Source organism: Lissotriton helveticus, chromosome 6 (genome assembly GCF_964261635.1).
Source record: "Lissotriton helveticus chromosome 6, aLisHel1.1, whole genome shotgun sequence".
NCBI classification, from domain to species: domain Eukaryota; kingdom Metazoa; phylum Chordata; class Amphibia; order Caudata; family Salamandridae; genus Lissotriton; species Lissotriton helveticus.
Genome location: NC_136067.1, coordinates 207756916 through 207778729, shown reverse-complemented (window position 1 = coordinate 207778729; position 21814 = coordinate 207756916). Strand labels below are relative to the sequence as shown.

Genomic DNA, 21814 nt, shown 5'->3' with positions numbered 1-21814 from the left:
GAATCTTATTTTTCATGAGAAACCCTTAGTGATGGCGTACTCAAGGGATAGAGTGTCTAGACAACCATAGTGTAAAACACAATTTAAAGGCACGTAACCAATGGTAAACAGGAAAAGCGGACTGGGTCGCAGTGTTGATAAAAACAAATATCAACTAGTGTGTGTGCTTTACACAGCCAATGCCACAGGGAGCAGAAAAGAGAGACAGGGATAGGATACAGAGATGGCGAGAGACAGTGCAAGATAAAGAAAGGATGAGAACATGAGAAGGAGGAGAGAACTAGTGTGAGGGAGAGAGGCAGTGAAGGAAGGGGAGAGAGAAAGGGGAAAACAAGAGAGACGGAATGCACACGAGAGAGCGTAATCCTAGGGTGTTGAAGAGAGTTAAACTTCCGGAGTTTACAATTCCTCACCACGCAGAGTAGATATACATCTCCTTGCTGCACTGTTTCAACAATTGTACCATGGGGACACAAACCTCGCAGGCGGCAGCCGGTATGGTAGATCTGGAATGCAGATACGACGTGCCTCCTTAAGGTAAACAGGGGATTTGCTTACTTATAAGCAGTTTATTAGGAGGTATACGGTTCCCGCGTCACAGATGTAAGGAAATGGCTGGTAAAACAAGGGATAGCAAGGGCAACCAGGAAAATGCAAACAGCTGTTTACAAGCACTCATGCTTGTGCTGACATCCACGTTGCGGGAGCGAGCAGCAACAGCGTGAGACCCATGTGTTTTCAATTAACACGCGCACCACTGCTCCCTCCCGCAAGGTGGATGCCAGCACAAGCACGAGTGCTTGAAAAGTGCTGACCGATTACTAATAGTCACTCCTACGGCAGCGCTGTGCGCTTCCTAGGCGAGACCTAAATAAATAATCTGAGAGCTTGCACACACCAAAGGGGTTGGTAGCCTGACCATGAGGATCGGGTTTCACAACCACTCATCAGAAAAAAAGGAAAAAGCACTTTCCGACTTCGACCACTAGATGGCGGAATACGCACAATATGTGAATCTAGAAGATTCTAAGCTGCAAAGATATTCTTACAGGTAAGTAACTAGTTTCGTTAATGTGAGCATGCGAAGTCTCCTGCCTGGTGGAGCCAATCTCAAGATTCAATGGAAAAATGGTGGCTCCTCCACCTTAGCAGAGGAGAGTCATCCCACTGCTTTGCAGCAGTGAAAGAAAAATAAAATGATATTAACTCGAGTGTTTATCATCATTATTTTTTCCTGCTGCCAGCATCTTTGTGGGCGGGGCAGGCTGCTCTGATGACAGAGGAGCAGGAAAAAAGTGGTTTGCCCACTCCAAACTGCGCATGACTGCTTGGCTGGCCCGAAACCGTCATGCACACTTTGCATGTTCTCCATGCAGGCTGCATTACACCCTCCTGTATAAAAAAATGTATAAATAAATAAAAATCTGCAAGAGTCCCAGCGTTTGTTTTTGCCACAAGAGAGCCCAAGGACTTGCCAGACTGCCGTGAGGGGAACGGCCAACGAATTTGCACCCTTGCCACCACCGCCTGCCGTGAGGGGAACGGCTCGTCGCTCTCCGCTCTCTCGCCCCGCCAGCACTATCGCCGCCACTGGGACTTCATTTCCCAGGTGCCCCGGCGGCTGTGGCGCGAGAGTGACGTCACCAGAGCGCCCTGAGGCGTGATAAAGAACAGGAGCGCCGAGCGCTCATTGGGAGCGTTTGTTTTTGCCACAAGAGAACCCAAGGACTTGCCTGACTGCCGTGAGGGGAACGGCCAACGAATTTGCACCCTTGCCACCACCGCCTGCCCTGAGGGGAACGGCTCGCCGCCACTGGGACTTCATTTCCCAGGTGCCCCGGCGGCTGTGGCGCGAGAGTGACGTCACCAGAGCGCCCGGAGGCGCGATAAAGAACAGGAACACCTCTCGCCCCGCGAGTCGCGCGCGGGAGCGCCCGGACGAAGGCCGGACGAAGGCCGGACAAAGGGCGGACAGTCTTAGACAGTCCGAGACAGGAAGCGACTGGACTGGGCCTAATCCCCTGCCCGAAAATATCGTGAGTCGTACTACTTCGTATGTTGTTTATCTTTTGAAATCTGCTACATCATTGTCGAGGTTTTGAACTATATGCTCACTTTGGGACTGCTATCTATCCTCGAACACTATATTACTAAGTTGCAAGCAGTCTTACATATTAGAATAGGCCGTTATGTCTAAGCAAAAGACTCCCACTGTATCTAATAACACCATGGATAACTATCTAGTACAGGTTGTCGCAAAAATTAATAGCGAGAGAAGGTCCTCATTGGGCCTGAGCCTCTCCCCCATTACCATCTTGCCTGATCCTACCCAAGTAGATTTACTGGACCCGGACACTAGTAATGACGCTTCTGTTTTTGACCTGACCAATAATGAGATTATCACACAGAATGTATTGGCAATTGTTGTGCCCAAAAAGGTAGATGAGGTAGATGAGGATAACCTAGATATAGTAGAGGAAAAATCCCCGCCCCAAGTGCCAGTGCTTGCACCTAAAACCACCAGAGGGTGTAGTAAGGGACAACCTAAACGTGGTGGGCTACGTTCGAGTAGAAAAAGAATAGCCTCACCGCCAAAAAAGAAATGTGATATGGATGAAGGAAGGGGGGAGAACGGGGGGAGCACATTCCTGGTAGATGGTCAGCTCAAGAAATTAGCGAGCATGTTTGATTCAAAGATGAAGGGCATTATCAAACCCTTGGTAGCAAAAATTGATCAATTACCAGAAGAGGTCCACAGATTAGGGGGGCTTTTAAAGAAGACCATTGAGGAGGTGGGGGATATACCAAATCAAGTGGCATGTAGAGTCGAGCCAAAAAGAGCACCCATGGGGCCAATGGTGGGGGGTGGAGAGACAACAGCACCAAATCCTCCCCCTACTCATCACCAAGAGGTAGGGGACCAGGTACTATCTGAAGATGGTCTCTCGGCAAGGCTAGCGGGACAAACTGCTTCGTGTCCAGAGAAAGGTCCAGAGAAAGGTCCAGTAGAGCTCATCGTAGAGTCCTCTCCCCTTGTTTTGGTCTTGGCCAATGTACCACCTTTAAAACCAGGCCAAATGGAATCTACACCCTCTCTTCTAAGTAAAGCATCTCAATGGCTATCTAACAATATGGTAATATCGCCGTGGGGTAAGCAGCAGCTAGCGGGGGATTTAGTCATGGCAAGAAGAGTTGATTGGGTAGGGAATAGCCCAAAAAAAATTGAGGGTGACTGTGTAGTGTTAAATTTCTCTGGGCCTGATGTACTCCCTAATATCCTGCCAAATTTGTTCCCCCCACAACGTAGAACTGCAGATATAGTTCCACTTACTCTTGAATTATTTTATCCCAGAAGAGGAATTGATCTGAATCCAAGTATATTGAGGACTAAATGGAATTTGGTGACAAAGGGAAAGGGAAGGGGTGGCCATAATAGCGAATGGGGCCTGTGCATTGAAAATAGGTTTTCAGCACTATCCAATCTTAATGAAGGTGATTGACTTGGTTGTGGTGAAATCACTGAATGTGATGATTTGATAGCGCGTGACAGCCTCTGTACTACCGTTGATAAGGGCAGCGGGTCCATTGCGCCCCTAGCAAGAAGGAGGAGACTACTCACTTTAAACGAAATAGGGTCACATAGGGAAGTCCCTGTACAGTCGACTGGGAGAAACTTGGAGAGCAATACTGGTCAAGAGTGTATAGTCTCGTGTTCTGATTTATTAGACCACCCCCCTGTTAACCTAGACTCCGAAGATGTTTTGGTGTCTCCAAGACAAGACAGGCTGACACCTCTTGACCATGCATGTCCAACTATAGAAAAAACAAGGCTGACCTTTCTTTCTTGGAATCTCGCCGGAATAGCTAAGAAACTAACTTCCCCAGAATGGTGTAACTTCATTGATCAACATGATATTATCTTGTTTCAGGAAACATGGTCACTGAGTCCAGTCTATCGGCTAGGGTTTCTTAACTTTTATACCCCGGCTATAAAAAAATTCGAAAGGGCGCCCATCTGGAGGTTTGACAATTTGGGTACGCCAATCATTAGATTGTAAAATTCAGCAAAGGAACCTTCCATCAAGTGATATATTACCAGTTAATATTATGTGGGCTAACAGCCAAGGGATGGCCATTTTCAATATTTATGCCAGGGGGGTTGGGGGTGGAAAAATATCGGATGTAATATCTGTACTTGACCAAGAGCTTGAATTGCTGCCAACCCAGCTATCTATTATAGTAGGGGGTGACATTAACACCACTTTTGAACCTCTAGGACAAGAGGACCAGATTCTGGCCTCAGAGGAGGATAGTAAATGGGGAGTTCCCCAACTCGAACTAGCCGCGGTCAAGACATGGTCCGCTGTGGCTATTCAAACTAAGAGTCTATGCCTAGCAAGGGAACTTAGAGCAGCAAATGGGCGTACTCCATCAGATCGTCAAGGGAGTAATACATTTGATAATAGAAGGTCAACCAGCTGAATAGACTACTTCCTGGTGGATATCAGGGATTGGCATAGACTGCAAGATATGATTGTAAAAAGTAGAATTGAAAGTGATCACAATCCTCTTTGCATGGATTTCCAAATTAATTTAGGATCGAGAGAAACAAGCCTGAGGGGTGACAAGGTGACCTTAGATATAGTTTCCTCAAACAATCAGCGACATGTAAAATGGGGTAGATTGGTAGAAGATCCAGAGAAAATTGAGGATCTTAAGAGAGTAGTGGCTGAAGAAGTAAATAATCTAAAATTACACAGCAATAAACCAAATTTCTCCGAAATTATGGCAGAGGCTCACATTAATTTTTTTATTAGGCTTCAAGGGTTCTTTCTGAAAACAATCAAACAAAATATGGGTTCGAGAAAGTTACCTAAGCTAGGGTGGTATGACCAATCCTGTAGAACAGCCCGTCAGAATCTTAGCACGGCACTCAGGTCTAGGAATATTATAGGAGTGAGGGAGGCCAGGGACACATATAGAAAAGCTCAAAAGAAAGCTAAGAAACAGTGGGACGAGGACCATTGGCTTGACCTGAAATCTGCTTGTGCCGCTAAAGACCAAAAGCAATTTTTGGCAATTGTTAAGTGGGACAGAGGAGGGGCAGCAGAATCCCCACAAAATAATGTTGCTAGAAACCTGTGGATAGATTTCTTCAAGCCCCAGTATGCCTGTAAACTAGCTGCAGATAGCTATACCCTACCCCCACGGTCTTCTACAGCTGCCAAGTATTTACCATAAAAGATGTCAGTATTGCATTAGACTGTGTGACAGGGGGAAGAGCGCCAGGTATGGATGGTATTCCTGCCGATGTGTTTTTAAGTGATCGGGAATCATGGTATCAGTATTTTACATGGCCAGGCAACTCTGTGGCCCAGGGTGCATCCATTCCGAATTCCTGGAAGGGTGCAGAAATAATTCCAGTTTTTAAAAAGGGTGACAAATCGCTACCCAGTAACTATAGACCCATCAGTCTCATAGATTCAGCTCAAAAACTGATGGGTCGACTAGTGCAGAATAAGCTCCAATCGTGGATAGCTGAAAAAAATATTATGTCTCCATATCAAGCTGGTTTTCGCCCATTGACAAGCTCAATTGACCAGGCTTTTATTTTATAGCCCTCTATTTGAGGAATGTGACTCTGATTAATGGCCCTCTTTATGCAGTATTTGTTGATTTAAAATCAGCTTTTGATCTAGTTCCACGGCCAAAACGTTGGAGTGTGCTTGCCGAAGCCGGCATAAGTCCAGAACTACTAACATTGCTTGTCCGCTTGCATGAAAATAACTATGCTAGAATCAGGTGGGGGGCCCAGGGTGAAGTGACTGATCCCTTCCCCGTAGAACGTGGGGTTAGACAGGGATGCGTCTTGGCCCCCACATTGTTTTCTATATACATTAATGGTATAGTGGACTATTTAAGAAGGTCAGCCACCGATGCACCAGTACTAGCGGGGGCTCGTGTGCCAGTCCTCATGTTTGCGGACGACACACTAATAGTATCACAAACTCCTAGTGGGCTTCAGAAGGCAATTAATGCATTTGGAGAGTTTTGTGAGAACCGGGGTTTAGAGTTGAACAATTCTAAGACCAAGTTTATGTGTATGAACCAACGGAAGACATTCAAAGGCTCAATAACTTTTAAGGGTATCCCATTAGAGCAGGTAGAGGCCTTTACATATCTAGGAATATCCCTTCAGGGTAATATGCGATGGAAAAATCATATCGATATGGCAATTATTAAATTCCATCAGTTAGCGGGTGTAGTAGCGCTCAAACATAGAGCCTCATTGACTAAACCAATCACCCCTGCTTGAGAAATTTATAACATGAAGGTGATAAGTGCCTCACTGTATGGATCGGAAGTATGGGGATTTTCTAATCTGAAGGACCTGTCATTGGCAGAGAATAGGTTCTTGCGGCGCCTAGTGGGGGCACCACAAAGCACTCCCCCGTTCCTCTGTTGCTTGATCTTGGCAGGAAAAGTATTGAGGACTTAGCTCGTCTACGCCCTCTGTTATATTGGAGACGGATAATGACAACGCCGGAATTAGCCCACTATGCTGCAGGCAGCCCTAGCGGACATTATTAACGCTGACCGCTTTCATACCATCTTGTGGCTTAAAAAACTACGGAGTCTATTATCTACGTTGGATCTAGACCATCTTTGGGCTAATACTGATGTAACATGTTTTCCATCGAAGATCCTCTTGAAGAGAATGTATTGGGCCATGGTTCGGTCATCTGCTTCTTGTACTGGATCCAACTCCAAATTAACTCGACGGTTTCTTGATATTAAAACAGTACCATCTTGTGAACTTTATTGGGACATTATCGAAAGACCGTTCGACAGAAAACTGTATTTTCAACTCAGATTTGGAACTCTTCCCCTAAACGCATTTACAAAAAATTGGTCCTCGAACCGGGATGAGAATTGCCACTACTGTAAAGACCTTGCTGAGAATGTTTCTCACTTACTGTTTGTTTGCCCTCTTTATTACTGCCCACGTCGAATATGGATAAAACCAGTGTGTCATAATCTAGGAACACGCAGGCATATAGAGGCGCTTAGAATACTGGAATCAGATTGCTCACCTTACTTTGCGATTGCTGTTGCAAAATTCCTAGGATGGGCTTGGTCTATTCGCACCAGCACTTTACAACTATCTGACACAGTTTAATGAATTATTGCCACCATGGTTTTTATATACGATCAATTTTTATATAATTCTTGTTGGAATATTTTATATTGAGTAATGAAAGTGACAGCATAAAATGTTTAATGCGTGTTTTAAATATGAATTTTAGGTTTAGTATTTCTTGTGTAGCGTTAGGATGTAAATTGCTTTTATGACTTGCTGTCGAATAAAGCTTTGAAATTTGATTTGATTTGAGTCCCAGATCCCAATTGGTACTCACAACACAAGACTCGTACTCACAATACAAGTAAAATTCAAAGGTTGAATATGGTCAAACACTTCTGGAAACGCAGTAGGTGGTGACGCCAGCTGGGTCGCGTCTTTGCGGTCACCCGGCCCTCGCGAACACTGACTTCACTTGAAAAGGTAACCGGACACCCTGCTCGGCAGCGCTCCTACTGTAAGGCGCAGGGACCCTTTGCTGATTGACTAAAATGTGCCGACATGGCGTGCCCTGTGGCGGGGGAGACGCTTCGGGGGCCTGATCTGAAGCTAGGTGAGGAACACTATTGTGTGGCCTGATCGGCTGCGAATCGGTGTGAGGGCCTGCTGGGGAGGCGCCGCCTGTGATGAGCCTCTGCATAAGACTCTGGGGGTGTGCAGAACAGCCCGGATCTTCTATGAGCCTGACACCATTAAACTAACGCCCTGGTGTATGTAGCCCCATTTCTCGGCGCTGCTCCGCTTCTGCACTGGGCCCTAAACGCTTGGGAGCTGCATGTATGCAAGCACGCCCCCTCCTCGATTGAAGAAAAGTGGGGGCCATATTAATAGAGGTGACAGGGAAATTGGATGCCTGCCTCCTGAGTGAGTTGCCACACTACAGGCTGTGAGGCCCTCGCTGACTCCCCTGTTGAGGCCTGTGTCCAGTATAAGCAGGCGCATACTTTTACTGGTGAAGTAACTGGAGCTGCAGGAAACGATGCCCCACACTAACTGGGTAGATACTGATCAGTGCCAGCATGGGGAAACCAGATAAGACACAGACTGGCATTTTCAGGAACCTGAGCCGCCAAGAAATATTTTTACAAGTCCTGCTTTGAGATTGTCACTGCACAACAGCGCATAACTAGATGGCGGAGACTGTAAGTCTCAATTCTAAGAACTATAACTTTGATGTGTCTGGGAACTAACGGAGAAAAATGGCGGACCACGAATGTCCTTCGTGACATGGAGCCACCATTTTGTTATTACTTGTCCTCTCCCTCGGTCCGTCGAACTTTATCCTGCCGACCCTCAGACATTGCTCCTCGACTTGATTGCCCTTTCTATCTCTTTCTCCCCCCCTAGTCCCCCGTCTCTCCTATCACCTATCTCACCTCCCTCCCCCTCTCTACCCCCTTGGATGTCTTATTTCTCTGTTCAAACTGTAGATAAGTAATATTAAATAGTTTTTAGCCTGATCGATGTGAAAATGGAACCCTGAGTGATATTTGCATAGTTACAATTCTAACCACCAGTATACATAGTAGTTCTTGGTACTTAATATCACTATTATGTGATTCTGAGCTTTCCCGTTTGCATTTCTTTCCTAAGTGACTCTACAACGTATACATTTACTTTTCTACTATCTGTATCTCTTCTTTGTGGGACTCTTCAACTCGCTGTCTCCCTCCCTTTGTCCTCCCTGACCCTTGCACCCCTTGCACAGCTTCCCGGACCTTGGACGCTGCTCTTACTTGTCAACCGGTTTGTACCTCTTTCACCCTCCCCCCCCCTTTCATGCTCTGTCTCTCCCCCTCCCCCACCGCTTTCCCTCTTTCATTCTTTGTCTACTTCCTCTGCTACTATCCCCTCTCCCCTGAATCTCTCCCTCTGCTTGCTACGCCACCCTGCCCCCTGTCCCTTGTGCCCTTTGACTAAGCACTCCTTCTCCCCTTGTTGGGGAAAGATCCAATATTTATATTCTGGAGTCTCAGTGTTCCCTCTGAGAGAGTCCACAGCGCTAAGGGAGCCACTCACAGTTGAGGTTTAGTATGGCGCCCCTTGCCAAAGCACTCCTTCTCCCCTTTTTGGGGAAGGATCCAGTAGATAGGCCTTGGAGTATCAGAGACCCCTCTGAGAGAGTCCACTGCATATTAGGGAGCCTCTTGCAATGAAGATAGGGGAATGAGGCGACTTCCCCTGGGATCACAGTTTACTGGACTTTGGACGCAGCTATTATGCATCTACCAGTTTGTACCCCCGTCACCCTCCCCTTCTTCTTTCTTGCTTTGTCTTTCACCCTCCCCCTCATCTTTCCCCCCTTCTCTGTCTACTTCCCCTGCTCCTACCCCCCTCTCCCCTTGAATATCTCCCCTTGTCTGCTTTTTCCCTCACGTGTCCTTTTTGGTTGTCTCGACTTTACATGTACTATGTTGCCATGCTCTAATAACTGTGTAACCTTTGTAACGATGTAACCTGCAACTATGGTCTGATTCTCATGTAAAGCGCTCTGATACCTCCGGGTCTAGCCAGCGCTTTATAAAACCTTTCAAATACAAAACAAATAAATAAAACCCTGTAGTGGAATTAATTATTTTGAAACCCCTGAATCCCTTTGACTTCTTTCATCGCAGGGCACTTACGTCATTCCATTACTTTCATCTGTACATAATGACAAGGCTCACTTTGAGAGACCCGATGAGTTCAACCCACAACATTTCTTGGATTCAGATGGAAACCTTCTCAAGAAAGAAGCTTTCATGCCATTTTCTGCAGGTAATTGATTACATTTATGTGAGGTATATAAATGGTTGTCAGCTCCATTAGTGGGTTGTCAAACATAGAAACAAGGATTTATAGTGGTGGGGAAAAGTGAGGAATGGAGGGAAGGGCCTGTTTATAAGAAATGTAAAAGATGATAGCAGTACGTAAATTTACTTTTTAACATTGAAACACATTGGCTCAGTCAATCAGTTCAGAGAAAGTCCATAGCAGAGTAAATTGGTGTTCTTGTCTGCTTATAAGGGGTTAGATTTCAGGCCTAGTTACTAATAGGTGTATTTTTCCCATTAAACTGATTTATTTGCTTTTGGCTGCCCTTTTTCCTCATTATGCACTCTCACCCTTGACTTGTTACTTAATATGTTCCCCTTTCTACATGGATCAGCACATACTCCAGTGTAATACTGCATCAAATTTAGCCATACAAATCAACTGCTTTAATGACGTCAGGTATTTATTATGTCCTCAATTTGCTCAAAACCATGTTATTTGCAGTCTAGGAAATTCGACTACAGATCCCCAAGTCTCAAAGTCTGCAGCTCAGTCATTAGATCACTACTCTCACTTTCTGACAATGTACAAACTGGATTATTCTGAAATGCATTCGAGTCGGAGACATCATAACTTAGAAGTCTGAAATAAAACATGGTTGTGTGAATCATCAGTTACTAATCTGTATTTTGACATATTCGTTTGCCCATTTTTAAGTTTCATGATCTTTATAAAATCTTTTGTTTCTTGTTCAGTTTTAATATGCATTCAAATGTATTTGCATTCAAATGCTTCAATGTTAGAACATTTTGCTTGATCAGGATGTTCTGATTGCTGTCATCAAATAATTTTAGATAGCTTGGAGTGCAAAGACTTTAAAGCAAAGAAAATCTTGAACTATTTCTTCAAAAGTTTCTTAAAATGATTTGTCACAAGTCCCACTCAGGGCCCAATTCCGATCTCAGTCGGAAGGGCTCCGAATTAGATTCAACTTTGCCAAAAGCGATCCGGAGCCCTTGTTTTCAACCGAATTATTCACATTTTCGAACTACCAAGTATGATGCCCTTGCCGCTGACCGAATCGATTCAGGAAGGCATTGTGCAAGATAGAGCCTTCTAGAGCCAAATCGTGCAGCTCTATGGGTTAGGTTTTTCGAGCAAGTACGATGAATGATTCGGGATGCCTTTCTGATTCAGTTTGCCCGGAAAGAAAAGGCTGCTGGAATCGGTCTTTGAGGGCCCGTAGCTGGCCCCCCACACCCGGAGCCCTCTGAATTGGGCCCTTGAGGGTACCCATGGGTTTCCTCCTCCCAACCATGCACAGTGTGGCATGCACCAAGTGGTGCCCGCCACAGGGTGCGCAATTTTCTCTAGTCACCCCTTTCTTCAAAGCGAGCCTGTGTACGCGTTTGGCACCCAGGCCTGCATTGTAGTCAATGGGAGTCTGACCGACTTGTATCCTGATGCATTTAAATGCATCCTATTCGTTCGGTTGGACTCCCACAATCCAAGTCATATGGAACCGAGTCAATTGGTATGCTTTCCGAATGAATTCGTAATCTGGCCCAAATTTGGGATTCCTTCTAGGTAAACATAATGTGGATATTCATTGCTTATTTTTTCATTCTAGAGATATTTTTTAGATCTTTTCAAAAGTGTATAATTGATTGAAAAATTTGGCACAGGAGAAAATGATTCACAACTATCTTCCCAATACAGCTCCAAGTTCTACTGATCAAAGTATGTGTTTATTCCTAGATCACGTTTTGAGCAGTAGGATGATAGAAAAAATTACGTTTTAGATACCTCTTTGCACTGCAGTGTTGGCATTGTTTGACATTAGATGCGGCATGTCTAAAGATAATTTGGGTTGTGAAGCACTTTCTGCGGATGCCCCAAAACTACTATGATACACTGTTCATTTCTGAGATTAGTCATGATGTCTATTGAGGCATGCTCATTCTCTTATTACTACCATGCCTATGAACCCTTAACTCGTGACGCGACTGTATGATCTGCTGATGTATAACATAACATGTGTATTCGTAAAGTGCACGTTCACCAAGAAGGGTATCTTGGCACTGAATAACAGATATTTATTGTTACCCAACTTGATGGTACTCCTTTTACCAACCTCGGAAGAATGAAAGGCTAAGTGCACCCACCAGAGTTTAAATCTGTGACCATGAGGTCAAACACAAGCTCCAGCAATGTGCGCTTTAGTCCATTAAGCCGTCACACCCGGCATATAAGATAAGTGTCCCATCCGATTATCCATGAACTGTTTATTAATTACCTGACACTCCTTGCCAGTTCAATTACTTTATCTGCTGTAAAGGATCTGATGTCACTATCAGTAGTTTGTACTTATTCAAGGATAGAAGATACATGCAACTAGCATTGTAGTGCCATGAGAGAAAACATTTGTATTTGACAATCAGCTTGAAAAAAGATTTCTAAAACGACAAACCCTATTTAGGAGCACTTGGTTCCACGAGGCAAATGACTGAGTTCATTTCCAGAAATCTCTAGCTACACCAGAGAGAAAAGGTTTCATTTTAAATTTTGTCTCATAAAACATCTTCTGAATTATCAAGTATGTTTTAGTAGTGCGTGCTACTACAGGCATGTTAAAGGAAATGCTCAACGCTTGAGAAAATAGAAAAGCCCATTATTAGTAAAAATGTATTGTTCTTTAAAATGTTATTGAGCACAATAATATAAAAGTGTGCCATGTTAGCACCAGATGTGCACTAAAATCTGTGCTGAATTTTAGAATGGAACTGATTGTTTATTTTTTATCAAGTAGAAATATGAAGGCAAATTGTCAGCACACTTCAAACCACCTGAAAGAGGAACCAAATGAAAGAGTGTTTGAAAGCCTTAAAATAATTAAAATCTTGTGCTCTAGGACGAGAGAGACTCTGGCACTTACACCTTTTTGCAGGACAGAACAAAACATGTGAGAAATGTATCAATCCAAACAAAATGTGTTAACTCGTTCTATAAAAAGAAGTGAAATGCCAAATGTTCATGTTTTCTTGTTTTGTAATATTTGCAGCTTCTTAATATCATAATATTTCTAATGTTCCTACTTGGTTGCATTTGGCGCAATCCCTAACAAACAAGCATTCCACGCATTTCTTTTCAAATACCTCCTGATTCTGTTCCTCTCAAACCCACACTCTGTTTTCACATCTCTAAGCTACCCCAATTGTATCCTATCACTCTCTCTCATCACTCTTTCTATTTCTAATCTGCCCTCTCCGCGCCTCGCTATCTCTTTCCATAACCCTCTGGATGCCTTCCACATCTCTGTCTGCGATTACCCCTTCTGCCTCTCTACCTTTTCCTACTAGCAGAGAGGAGAGAGCAGAGAGTTTCCTACTTTAAACTCTCTGCTCCTCCCCCCTCACTCTTCACCTTCACTCACCCCCATTTTTCCTCCTCTCCCCTCGGCAGGAGGCCCCCCACCAGAGAGCTTGCACTGGCAGGCAGTGAACACTTCAGGGTCCAGAGTATGTGCAGAGTCCAGCATTGTAGAGGCCAGGGGAAGAACAATACTGGCCTCTAATGGTGACGTCAGTTGACCTCCCCCACCTCACCTGGGCCCCAGGAGGCCACTTAAGCCATCCTCACCACCTCATCCCCGCCCATCATGGATTCAATGTCCCAGCGGGTGGGGTGTAATCGCAGAGACAAGTGAGTCATGTGAAAGACAATCAGACCCCAGTGGGAGGCCAAGGGGTGAAAATGGCCCTTTGTGCCTGTATTCCTCCACGGACCCAGCATTGATGCCTGGCAGCCAGGTGATGAGGACAAGGAGAGGGTCCATCTGGGTAGGAAGTGAGCAGAGTCCCTCTTGCCCCTTCAGCAGGCCTCCAAGAGGCTGTTCAGGCCCCATCGGGCTGCTTGCCACAGCCGAATAATACATACAGCAACGTCCAACATGCTGCTAAACAAACGGTATGCAGCTGGCCCTCTGGCACCAGTCCAGTGCCCAACTTATTAGTCCGATCCTGAGTACCGGTACTCTCCGTGACAGTGGAGAAGTGCTGGTACTCGGCTCGGTAAATTTAAGAAGTGCCGGTACTCAGTACCAGTGAGTACCGGCCCATTTAAAGCACTGGATGTACTGTGATCACTCGTGAATAGACCAAGTGGCCTGCTGATGTCTTTAGGATCTTACCCCATCACCCAACACATACTTGCGACCGCAATGCTATGAAAAACATTTTACAAAATGAAAACAGTTATTTAGTTGGCTTTGGAAAATGCTAGCCAAGTTGACAGAAGCGTTAGGCGATCTGGACCACATCACTCAAAGCTTGTACAGGAGCCATTAGCTTGTTTAGAATATGCCATTTGTAGCCATTGCTGGCCTGGCACCATCAGAATATAGAGCAAAAAAAACATCTGGATAGGCATTAGATTTGAGAGAGGAGCCATCAGTTGTAGGACAGGAGCATGCAATGGGCAAAAAAGAACCCTCTTCAGGTTGGAAAGAAGCACATGTTACTGGATACGAACGCTCAGCTAAACACCCTCAGCACTACAAACTGCAGAGTAGTGGTTAAGAGACTAGAGAGTGGCCCTTGGGTTGCCCGTAATCCTTCTGTCCTGCAGGTTGAGCATGATCTTTCACAACTAGCTACTCCAGAGCCTCTTCATCGCACAGTAGACCAGACTGCTCTATAGTAACTCCTCGGAAATGACAGAACAGAGATTACGTGAGAGGTAGTACATTCTGAATGCCCCAGTTGCAGCCTCTTCAGCTCACCAACTGTCATCCACAATGCCACACCACCCAACATTCTAGAACCCTTCAAGGTGAAGCAAACAACAAAGTTGGGGAATGTGATAGGGATACCGCACACCTTCCCGTAGTAATTACTGAAAAAGAATCATGGTAACAATTAAACAAGGAAAATTATAAAGGATTTATACTTAAACGTATGCATATTAAAATATGTTCAGACAGAATCAAAATAAACACAGAAGCTCATAACAGAGAGCTAATAACATAACAGAGATACAAAACCTTTTAAGCTGCATAAACATATTGCAAATATGTCGATTTGTATAGAACAGAAAGTGATCCAAATAAAAAATGCTATTATGGTAATATAGTCTTTCAGAAATTTGGGAGGACAGGTAGGTTCATCGTGATTGGCCCTTGTTGCTAGGTATTTTAATTACTTTGGTAATTGTCTTTGCTATTTATCCCTTTTTTTGGTTGCTTTGGATTTTTATCACTTGTGCATCTTTCATGAAACTTAGCTACCAAGTTCCAAATCCTGCCATTCTGAGTTTTTATTGCATTGGGTAATATCTTGACTATCTATATGGGTTTGGTGAACTTTGACAACTGGATACACCCTGTGGGAGCTTTGATCCTTACCCACTCTACTACCTTGAACTCTTTCTTCAGCCTACTTGCACTGTGCATGGTGCCATTTGTGCTGATTGTACAGGGCGGGACAAATGCCCGGTGCTGAAAATCAGCACGAGCAGCGTGACTTACCTCACTCTGCCGCTTACTGAACTCCACGGAGCATGGCTGAGTTTTTTGTCACGTCATGGAGTTCTGCTTAGTGGAACCCTGCAAACTCTTTCTAGGCATAATTATTATGTATGAAGGATATGTATCACCTGTCAATGGCCCAATTACATTGATAGCTAATTCTGTCCAGGGCAGTCTCGGCTTCTGCCTTCCACCGGCAGTGGGGCAGGTGGGGAGAAGGCACAGCGGGCGGGGGAAGGGGTTGAGGATTCAGTAAAAAATATCACTTATCTCCCGTCTCCTTTCCTGCATCCTCTTCCTTCCTGGTATTAACAGGAAGCGCCAGGGCTCCCATGCTCATTGCAGCTAATCGCAAAGCTGCAATGCAGCTTTGTGATTGGTCTGAGAACATGTTCTCCATGCAGGCTGTAATGCAGCCTGCTTGGACAACAGGGAAAGTGTGCATGACTGTTTTGCGACACCAAAGAGGGCTGACCAATCAGTCATTGTGCACTTAGGAGGGTTGTACCCTCCTCTCCTACTCTTCAACCCGCTCCATCACCTCAGCAAGCTGCCCCAGCAGGACGACAAAATAAAATGATAATTACATTAGTTATTATCATTTTATTTTTTCCTTTCTTTCACTGCATCAAGACAGTGGGGCGACCCTCCTCTGCCTTAGCTGACGAGCCGTCACTGGTCCTGGGTGCCTCCGGTAGTTCATGAAGAACCATATATGGTTTTCTCATGAGTAAAATTGTGATGCTGTTGTTAGCCCTGGAACACAGTAGCTAATATTTCAATGTGCTTGTCCATTCCTGGCCACCAGAAATCAAGTCTCAATCTTTCTTTTGCTTTGCATCTACCTAAACACCATTCATGTCTAAATAAATGAGATTTCCTTTCAAGTTTTCAGATGGAATTAATTTTGTACCCCTAAACAAACAGTTATTCATCGCAACCAATTAATATTTAATCAGCGAAAATTGTCTAAATGCATCTCAATCCTCATCCCCTCTGATCCATGTATTCATTATCATATGTTCTTCTTTCCTAAGAATGTTGTCATTGGCCATTCTCTCCATACATGCATGTTCTGAAAGTGCTCCCTCTGTAATCACCCAAACCTCTTTTTTTGTCCAATCCTTGTACTAATTTATTTTCTCTGTATCAGTCATTTCTCATCTGATAGCCTTCATCTATTTGTGACATTACTGCTCCAAACCCTTTTTTGAGCTTGCATTGATGGCAACACATGAGATTCTTACCAGATAAAAGGACTCCTACTTTAGGGGGCATGTGCTAAGGAATTCTATAGTTCGTTGAACTCATTTTCATATGCCTGTATACAGTCAAATGTTGTCTTGTTTTTTAATTGTGTTCTCATGTAAAACACCAGATTAGGTATGAATTTGCTAAAGAATTTGGCCATGCCCAACAAGGATCTCAATTCATCTTTGTTTTTGGATGCAGTCAAAGTTAAACTTCTGTCCACAAATTCCCTACAGGATTAATTTCCTTTTTTGCTTACTTTGTGTCCTAAGTAGTTAATTTCCTCGGGCCTAAATTTGAATTTTTTTGTATTTCATTGTTAATCCCTGTTCACTTCATTTCTCTCACAATCATGATGTCCTATACTCTCTCCACTTATCAAAATGTCAACTTGGTAATAAAATAAGCACCAGGTATTGATCCCATCAAGGAAGACAGGACTCTGAAATACTGATGCTGCTGAAACAAGCTCTAATGGTGCTATGAAAGCCTTTAACTCTTCTAAGTAAGGATGTAATCCTACCTAGTGGTAAGCAGAGGTCAGATCAAGTGTTGTAAAATATTTTGCATCTGCTAATGTGGGTAACATCTCCGAAATGTTGGGTTATGGAAAACAGTCAATAGCAGTCTCCTTGTTGAGGGCCCTGAAGTCCATACATAATCTGATGATTTGATCAGACTTGCCTGCTACTGCTAGTGGTGCAAACCACTCAGTGGCCTCCATAGACCCTATGATGTCAAGTTTACACAACCTAGATAATTCCTCTGACAGCACCAAGCATGCACATGGGCAACCTCCTGACTTTTGTAGACTCAGGTATAGCATCTTTAGAGAACTTGATCTTGTGTATGTTACTTTTTAGGCAATATAGCAGATCGCTAAAGAGGTTCTGGAAATTCCCATTTAAAACATACATTTTCCTATGTGATTTGAATCTGAACTTGAAGATTGGCATTGGGATCATTGTATACTCCCAAGTCCGTTTGTACTGGCCTTCTAGAATATTCTACCCTCTCACAGACACAAACACTATGGGGAGGGCTAATCTATTTAGTACTCAATTTTCCCTTGAAAGAAACATTTCATCTTGATGGGTTGTCCTCCATTCCCCTCGTGTCGTATATCTATTTTGTTGAGTTTCATATTCACATTAAACATTTCCTTAAAGTTTTTATCTGAAACTAGCTGTACCCGGCCACGCGTTGCTGCGGCTCAGTCTGGTTAAATGGCAGAAAAAGAAAAGAGTAACCGCACGTTTCTAATATGTTTAATTTCACAATGCTTGTGGGTATACAATATGTTTTTGTGACTGTTGTCTCTATACGTCCCTTGTAGTTGTTAAGCAGCAAGCAAATCCATAGGGTCTGTTCGGCCTTTCGATTAAATACACACGTGTATTGTACACGCGCGTATTCGAATTCAACGTTGTGTATCTATAAACATGCGCTAATGTTGCAAAGTGAACCAACTCCTCCCCCCTCCCTCCACCCACTTCCCGGTCTGCCATCCTGACACCAACTGTCCTTCCTAATATATGTAGACTATTGTCTCTATGAGTCTCTTTTAGTTGTTGCGCAGCAACCAAATTGATAGTCTGTTCAGCCTTTCGATTAAAAACACACTCATATTGGACACGCCCGTATTCAAATCCAACGTTGTGTATATATAAACACGTGCTAATGTTGCAAAGTGAACCAACTCCTTCCCCCTCCCTCCACCCACTTCCGGGTCTGCCATCCTGACACCCATTGTTCATCCTAATATATGTTGACTATTGTCTGTATGCGTCCCTTGTAGTTTTTGCGCAGCAACCAAATCAATAGGGTCTGTTCGGCCTTTTGATTAAAAAACACATGCATATCGGACACACGTGTATTCTAATCCCACGTTGTGTATATATAAACACGCGCTTAATCGAATCCAACGTTGTGTCAAAATTTCAAATCAATCGGTGAAGAACTTTCAGAGATTTAAGATTTTGAGCAAAGGAACATTGACATTTTTATGTGTCTGTCTGGGCTTTCGATTAAAAACACGTGCGTATTCGACACACACGTATTGGAATCCAACGTTGTGTATATAAAAACATGCCCCTATTCGAATCCAACGTTGTGTCAACATTTCAAAGCTATCGGTGAAGAACTTTCAGAGATTTGCGATTTTGAACAAACGAACATTTACATTTTTATTTATATGGATGATAGTCAAACTTCAGCGAGAATCAAGTATGGCTTCTATTTCTTTGTCCTCCATTGTTTATTTAGAGATTACCTGTAGTATTATCACACATCTGTAAAACTACCTCATCACATACTTCTTTGACATCTCTAAATATGTTTTTCTTATTAGTTTTGTAGCTTCTACAACATTCAATGTAATTACCTCTTTTTCACACCTGTTCCATGTGGTCTTTAGAGCAGGACCCTCTTTAGAATGTGCCATGTACCCTTCTTGACCACATCAATAATAGCTTCCTTTAAATCTAGTTCACTACTTTTGCCTAGTTATGATTTTTTTCTCTAACAATACTACATTCTTGTCCTCTGTATTTTTAGTCCATTTACCTTGTTTTATTTCCTTGATGCACATTAGCGTGTGTTCCACTTGTTTTGCAACAATTAATACTTCTCTTAAAGGGGATAGTCTTTAACCAAAACTCCTCTCAATCTTTAAATATTACATGTGAGGAGAATTTGATCTCTTATGTGTTCTTCGTTCACTGGACTAAACTTGCATGTAGAAGCTAGCTTCCTTAACGCTGAAACAACATCTTCAATAGATTCACCTTCCCCTTGTGACCTTCAACCAAAGTTGTACCTTTCAAATATTGGGCTAATGCGTTGTAAGAAGTGCATGTCAAGTTGGTCCATATAAATTTCAAACACTGTGAGCCCTCTTGCATTCTCCTCACTTAATTCTGGTAAATGTTATAACATTTCTTGCCCTTCCCCTTCTAGATAATGTTGTAATGGAGCTACTTTCCTTTCTATCTCTAAATTTTGCCTAAACATATTCATGTAATTGATAAAAAAACATTCTTCCACTTAATTCATTTCATTGGAGGATTTCCAGGACTGGATAAGGATGGTGGTGGAATAACATTCTGCATATTTGCTCTTTTCAAATGCTACCAAACTACAGGAGAAAAATAAAAATAACACAAAATACCTAAATACAAATACATAAATAAATTCAATGCAATCATTGGACTATATATTTTCACAGTACTTGGTTTGTGAAGAGCTGTACACCATGGGAATATGTCCAAAAAGGTTCTAACGTATAGGGGCGGCTCCTCTGTAATGACAGAAGAGCGACGACCGACTGCCAGAAGGTGATAAATAAAACAATAATAAAACATTGTTATTATCATTTTATTTATATCTGTAATTTAGAAAGACAGGTGCTTAAAGAGGAGTTACAGTACAACACATCTCGTATGTCATACTTCTTATTATTAACATAATCCTGAAATGATAATGCTAAACGCTACATAAAATGGCAGCATATGCAATGACCATATTTATGAAAACCTTCTTGAACAACCACTGTTGCCCAGTACATTTTTTTTTTTTAATTCATAGTGTTGCTTGGGTTCACGAAATCCTTAAGGGTCTGTCCCCTTGTGTAAACAATGCACGGTTTCTCACTCACATGTTTAGTTAAGTGAAGTTCCCTTTTCAATAAATACCAATATCTGTTAATAACCTAATATATCTCTATTTTACTTTTCCCGCTTGTGTAGCTCATAATCAATCTCACCCTCTGCTCTTGATTCTTTCTACCTAGCTTAGTCCAGCTGCGGGAGGGAACACTGTTGGTGTAGGATGGCAATGCTGCCTCCGTGTTCGTTCATTATAAAGAACAAAGGTCCTTAGCTTAGTTGCTGATAGAAAAAATTCCCCCATAGACTTAAATAAGAACTATGGTTCTGTTTTCCAATGTCCAGCCGGACAAGGGAATATTTATTTTAACGACAATGTTAAAAATGTGAACATAGATGTAGCAAGGAACAAAATATACATTGGGCACAAACACGTACCAGGTTAGGGGAAGAAAGGAAATAGAGAGTATAGAGTGACAGGCAAAAAAGGGAGCACAAGGAGGCTTACAACGTAATACTTTTTAACGTAAGCTCAACCAGACAGTTATTGCAATGTAATTTACACATTGGAACAGTTACAATACTGTCAAGACAATCGACGTGACGTTTCGATCCCTAGCTCCAATTATCAACTGGGATCATCTTCAGGACTAGTTATAATGCTATTGCCTGATTTATAGTAGCGCCTGTGGAAGTAACAGGAGAGAGGGGGAGGGGAAAAAAAGACCAGTTCAAAATAGAGTCTATTTACAATTAAAATCCTACAGGTCAGCTATTTTTAAGTGAAGACCAAGTGAGGGTCTGAAAGGAAGTGCAAGGTGCAGTAAGTGTGTTAAAACGGAGACACAGCCGTGAGCACTGGGAACCATGCGCGGGGCAGAATGCCGCGGATTAACATACCGAGTAAATTGAGCAAGTGAGACAGCCTAATGCATGTCTACTGCGATCTACCTAGAGGTGCTTTGGTGGTTGATACATGGCTGACGTGATATAGATGGTAAAACCGGCGCGGTGCAATTGCAGTGTTCTCCTAAAACGACGAGCCAGGAAGAGTGCAGGAAAATCACGGTGCAAGTCGGTGAAGCTAGAGTGAAAGTGACAGCACTAGTTCAAAGTGTTGCAGGGCGTGATGAAAGTGCCCTCGACTGTGTCAGATAACCGGTGGGGCACACTGACCTTGGCCAAGCGGTGTTGGAGAAGAATGTCTTGGGGATTGCGGTGAACGTAGCAGTACGCCTGTGAACAAAATTCGGCATATAAGAATGCAGAGTAAGGTTGCGTGCGGAATGGAACGAAGGGAATTATATTTACCTTCAAAAATTGGAATTAAGGCCTGATTAGCCTTCAATGGGGAAGCGGTGTCCCGGGGCGGTCGCAGCCGATGGCTGACAGAGTGCCTGGTAGATCTGTAAAAGGGTATTACTGATCAGTCCGAATGACGGTCAAACTGAATCAAAATTAAGGGGCAGGGGCATAGTGCTCCTCTTACCTCATGTAGTTCAGAGATTGGGCGTACTGGGTCCCTTCCTGGGCAGCGTG

At 43.4% G+C, this 21814-nt stretch overlaps 1 protein-coding gene across 1 annotated transcript in view; it reads left to right on the top strand.

The window, feature by feature from the left end:
- The window catches only part of LOC144762427 (cytochrome P450 2K1-like), a 222370-nt gene that overhangs the window by 190324 nt on the left and 10232 nt on the right, over positions 1 to 21814 (top strand). Inside the window, exon 8 of the mRNA XM_078647609.1 lies at positions 9757 to 9898. Coding sequence (XP_078503735.1) covers positions 9757 to 9898 — 142 coding nt within the window. The remainder of the gene's footprint in view (positions 1 to 9756; positions 9899 to 21814) is intronic.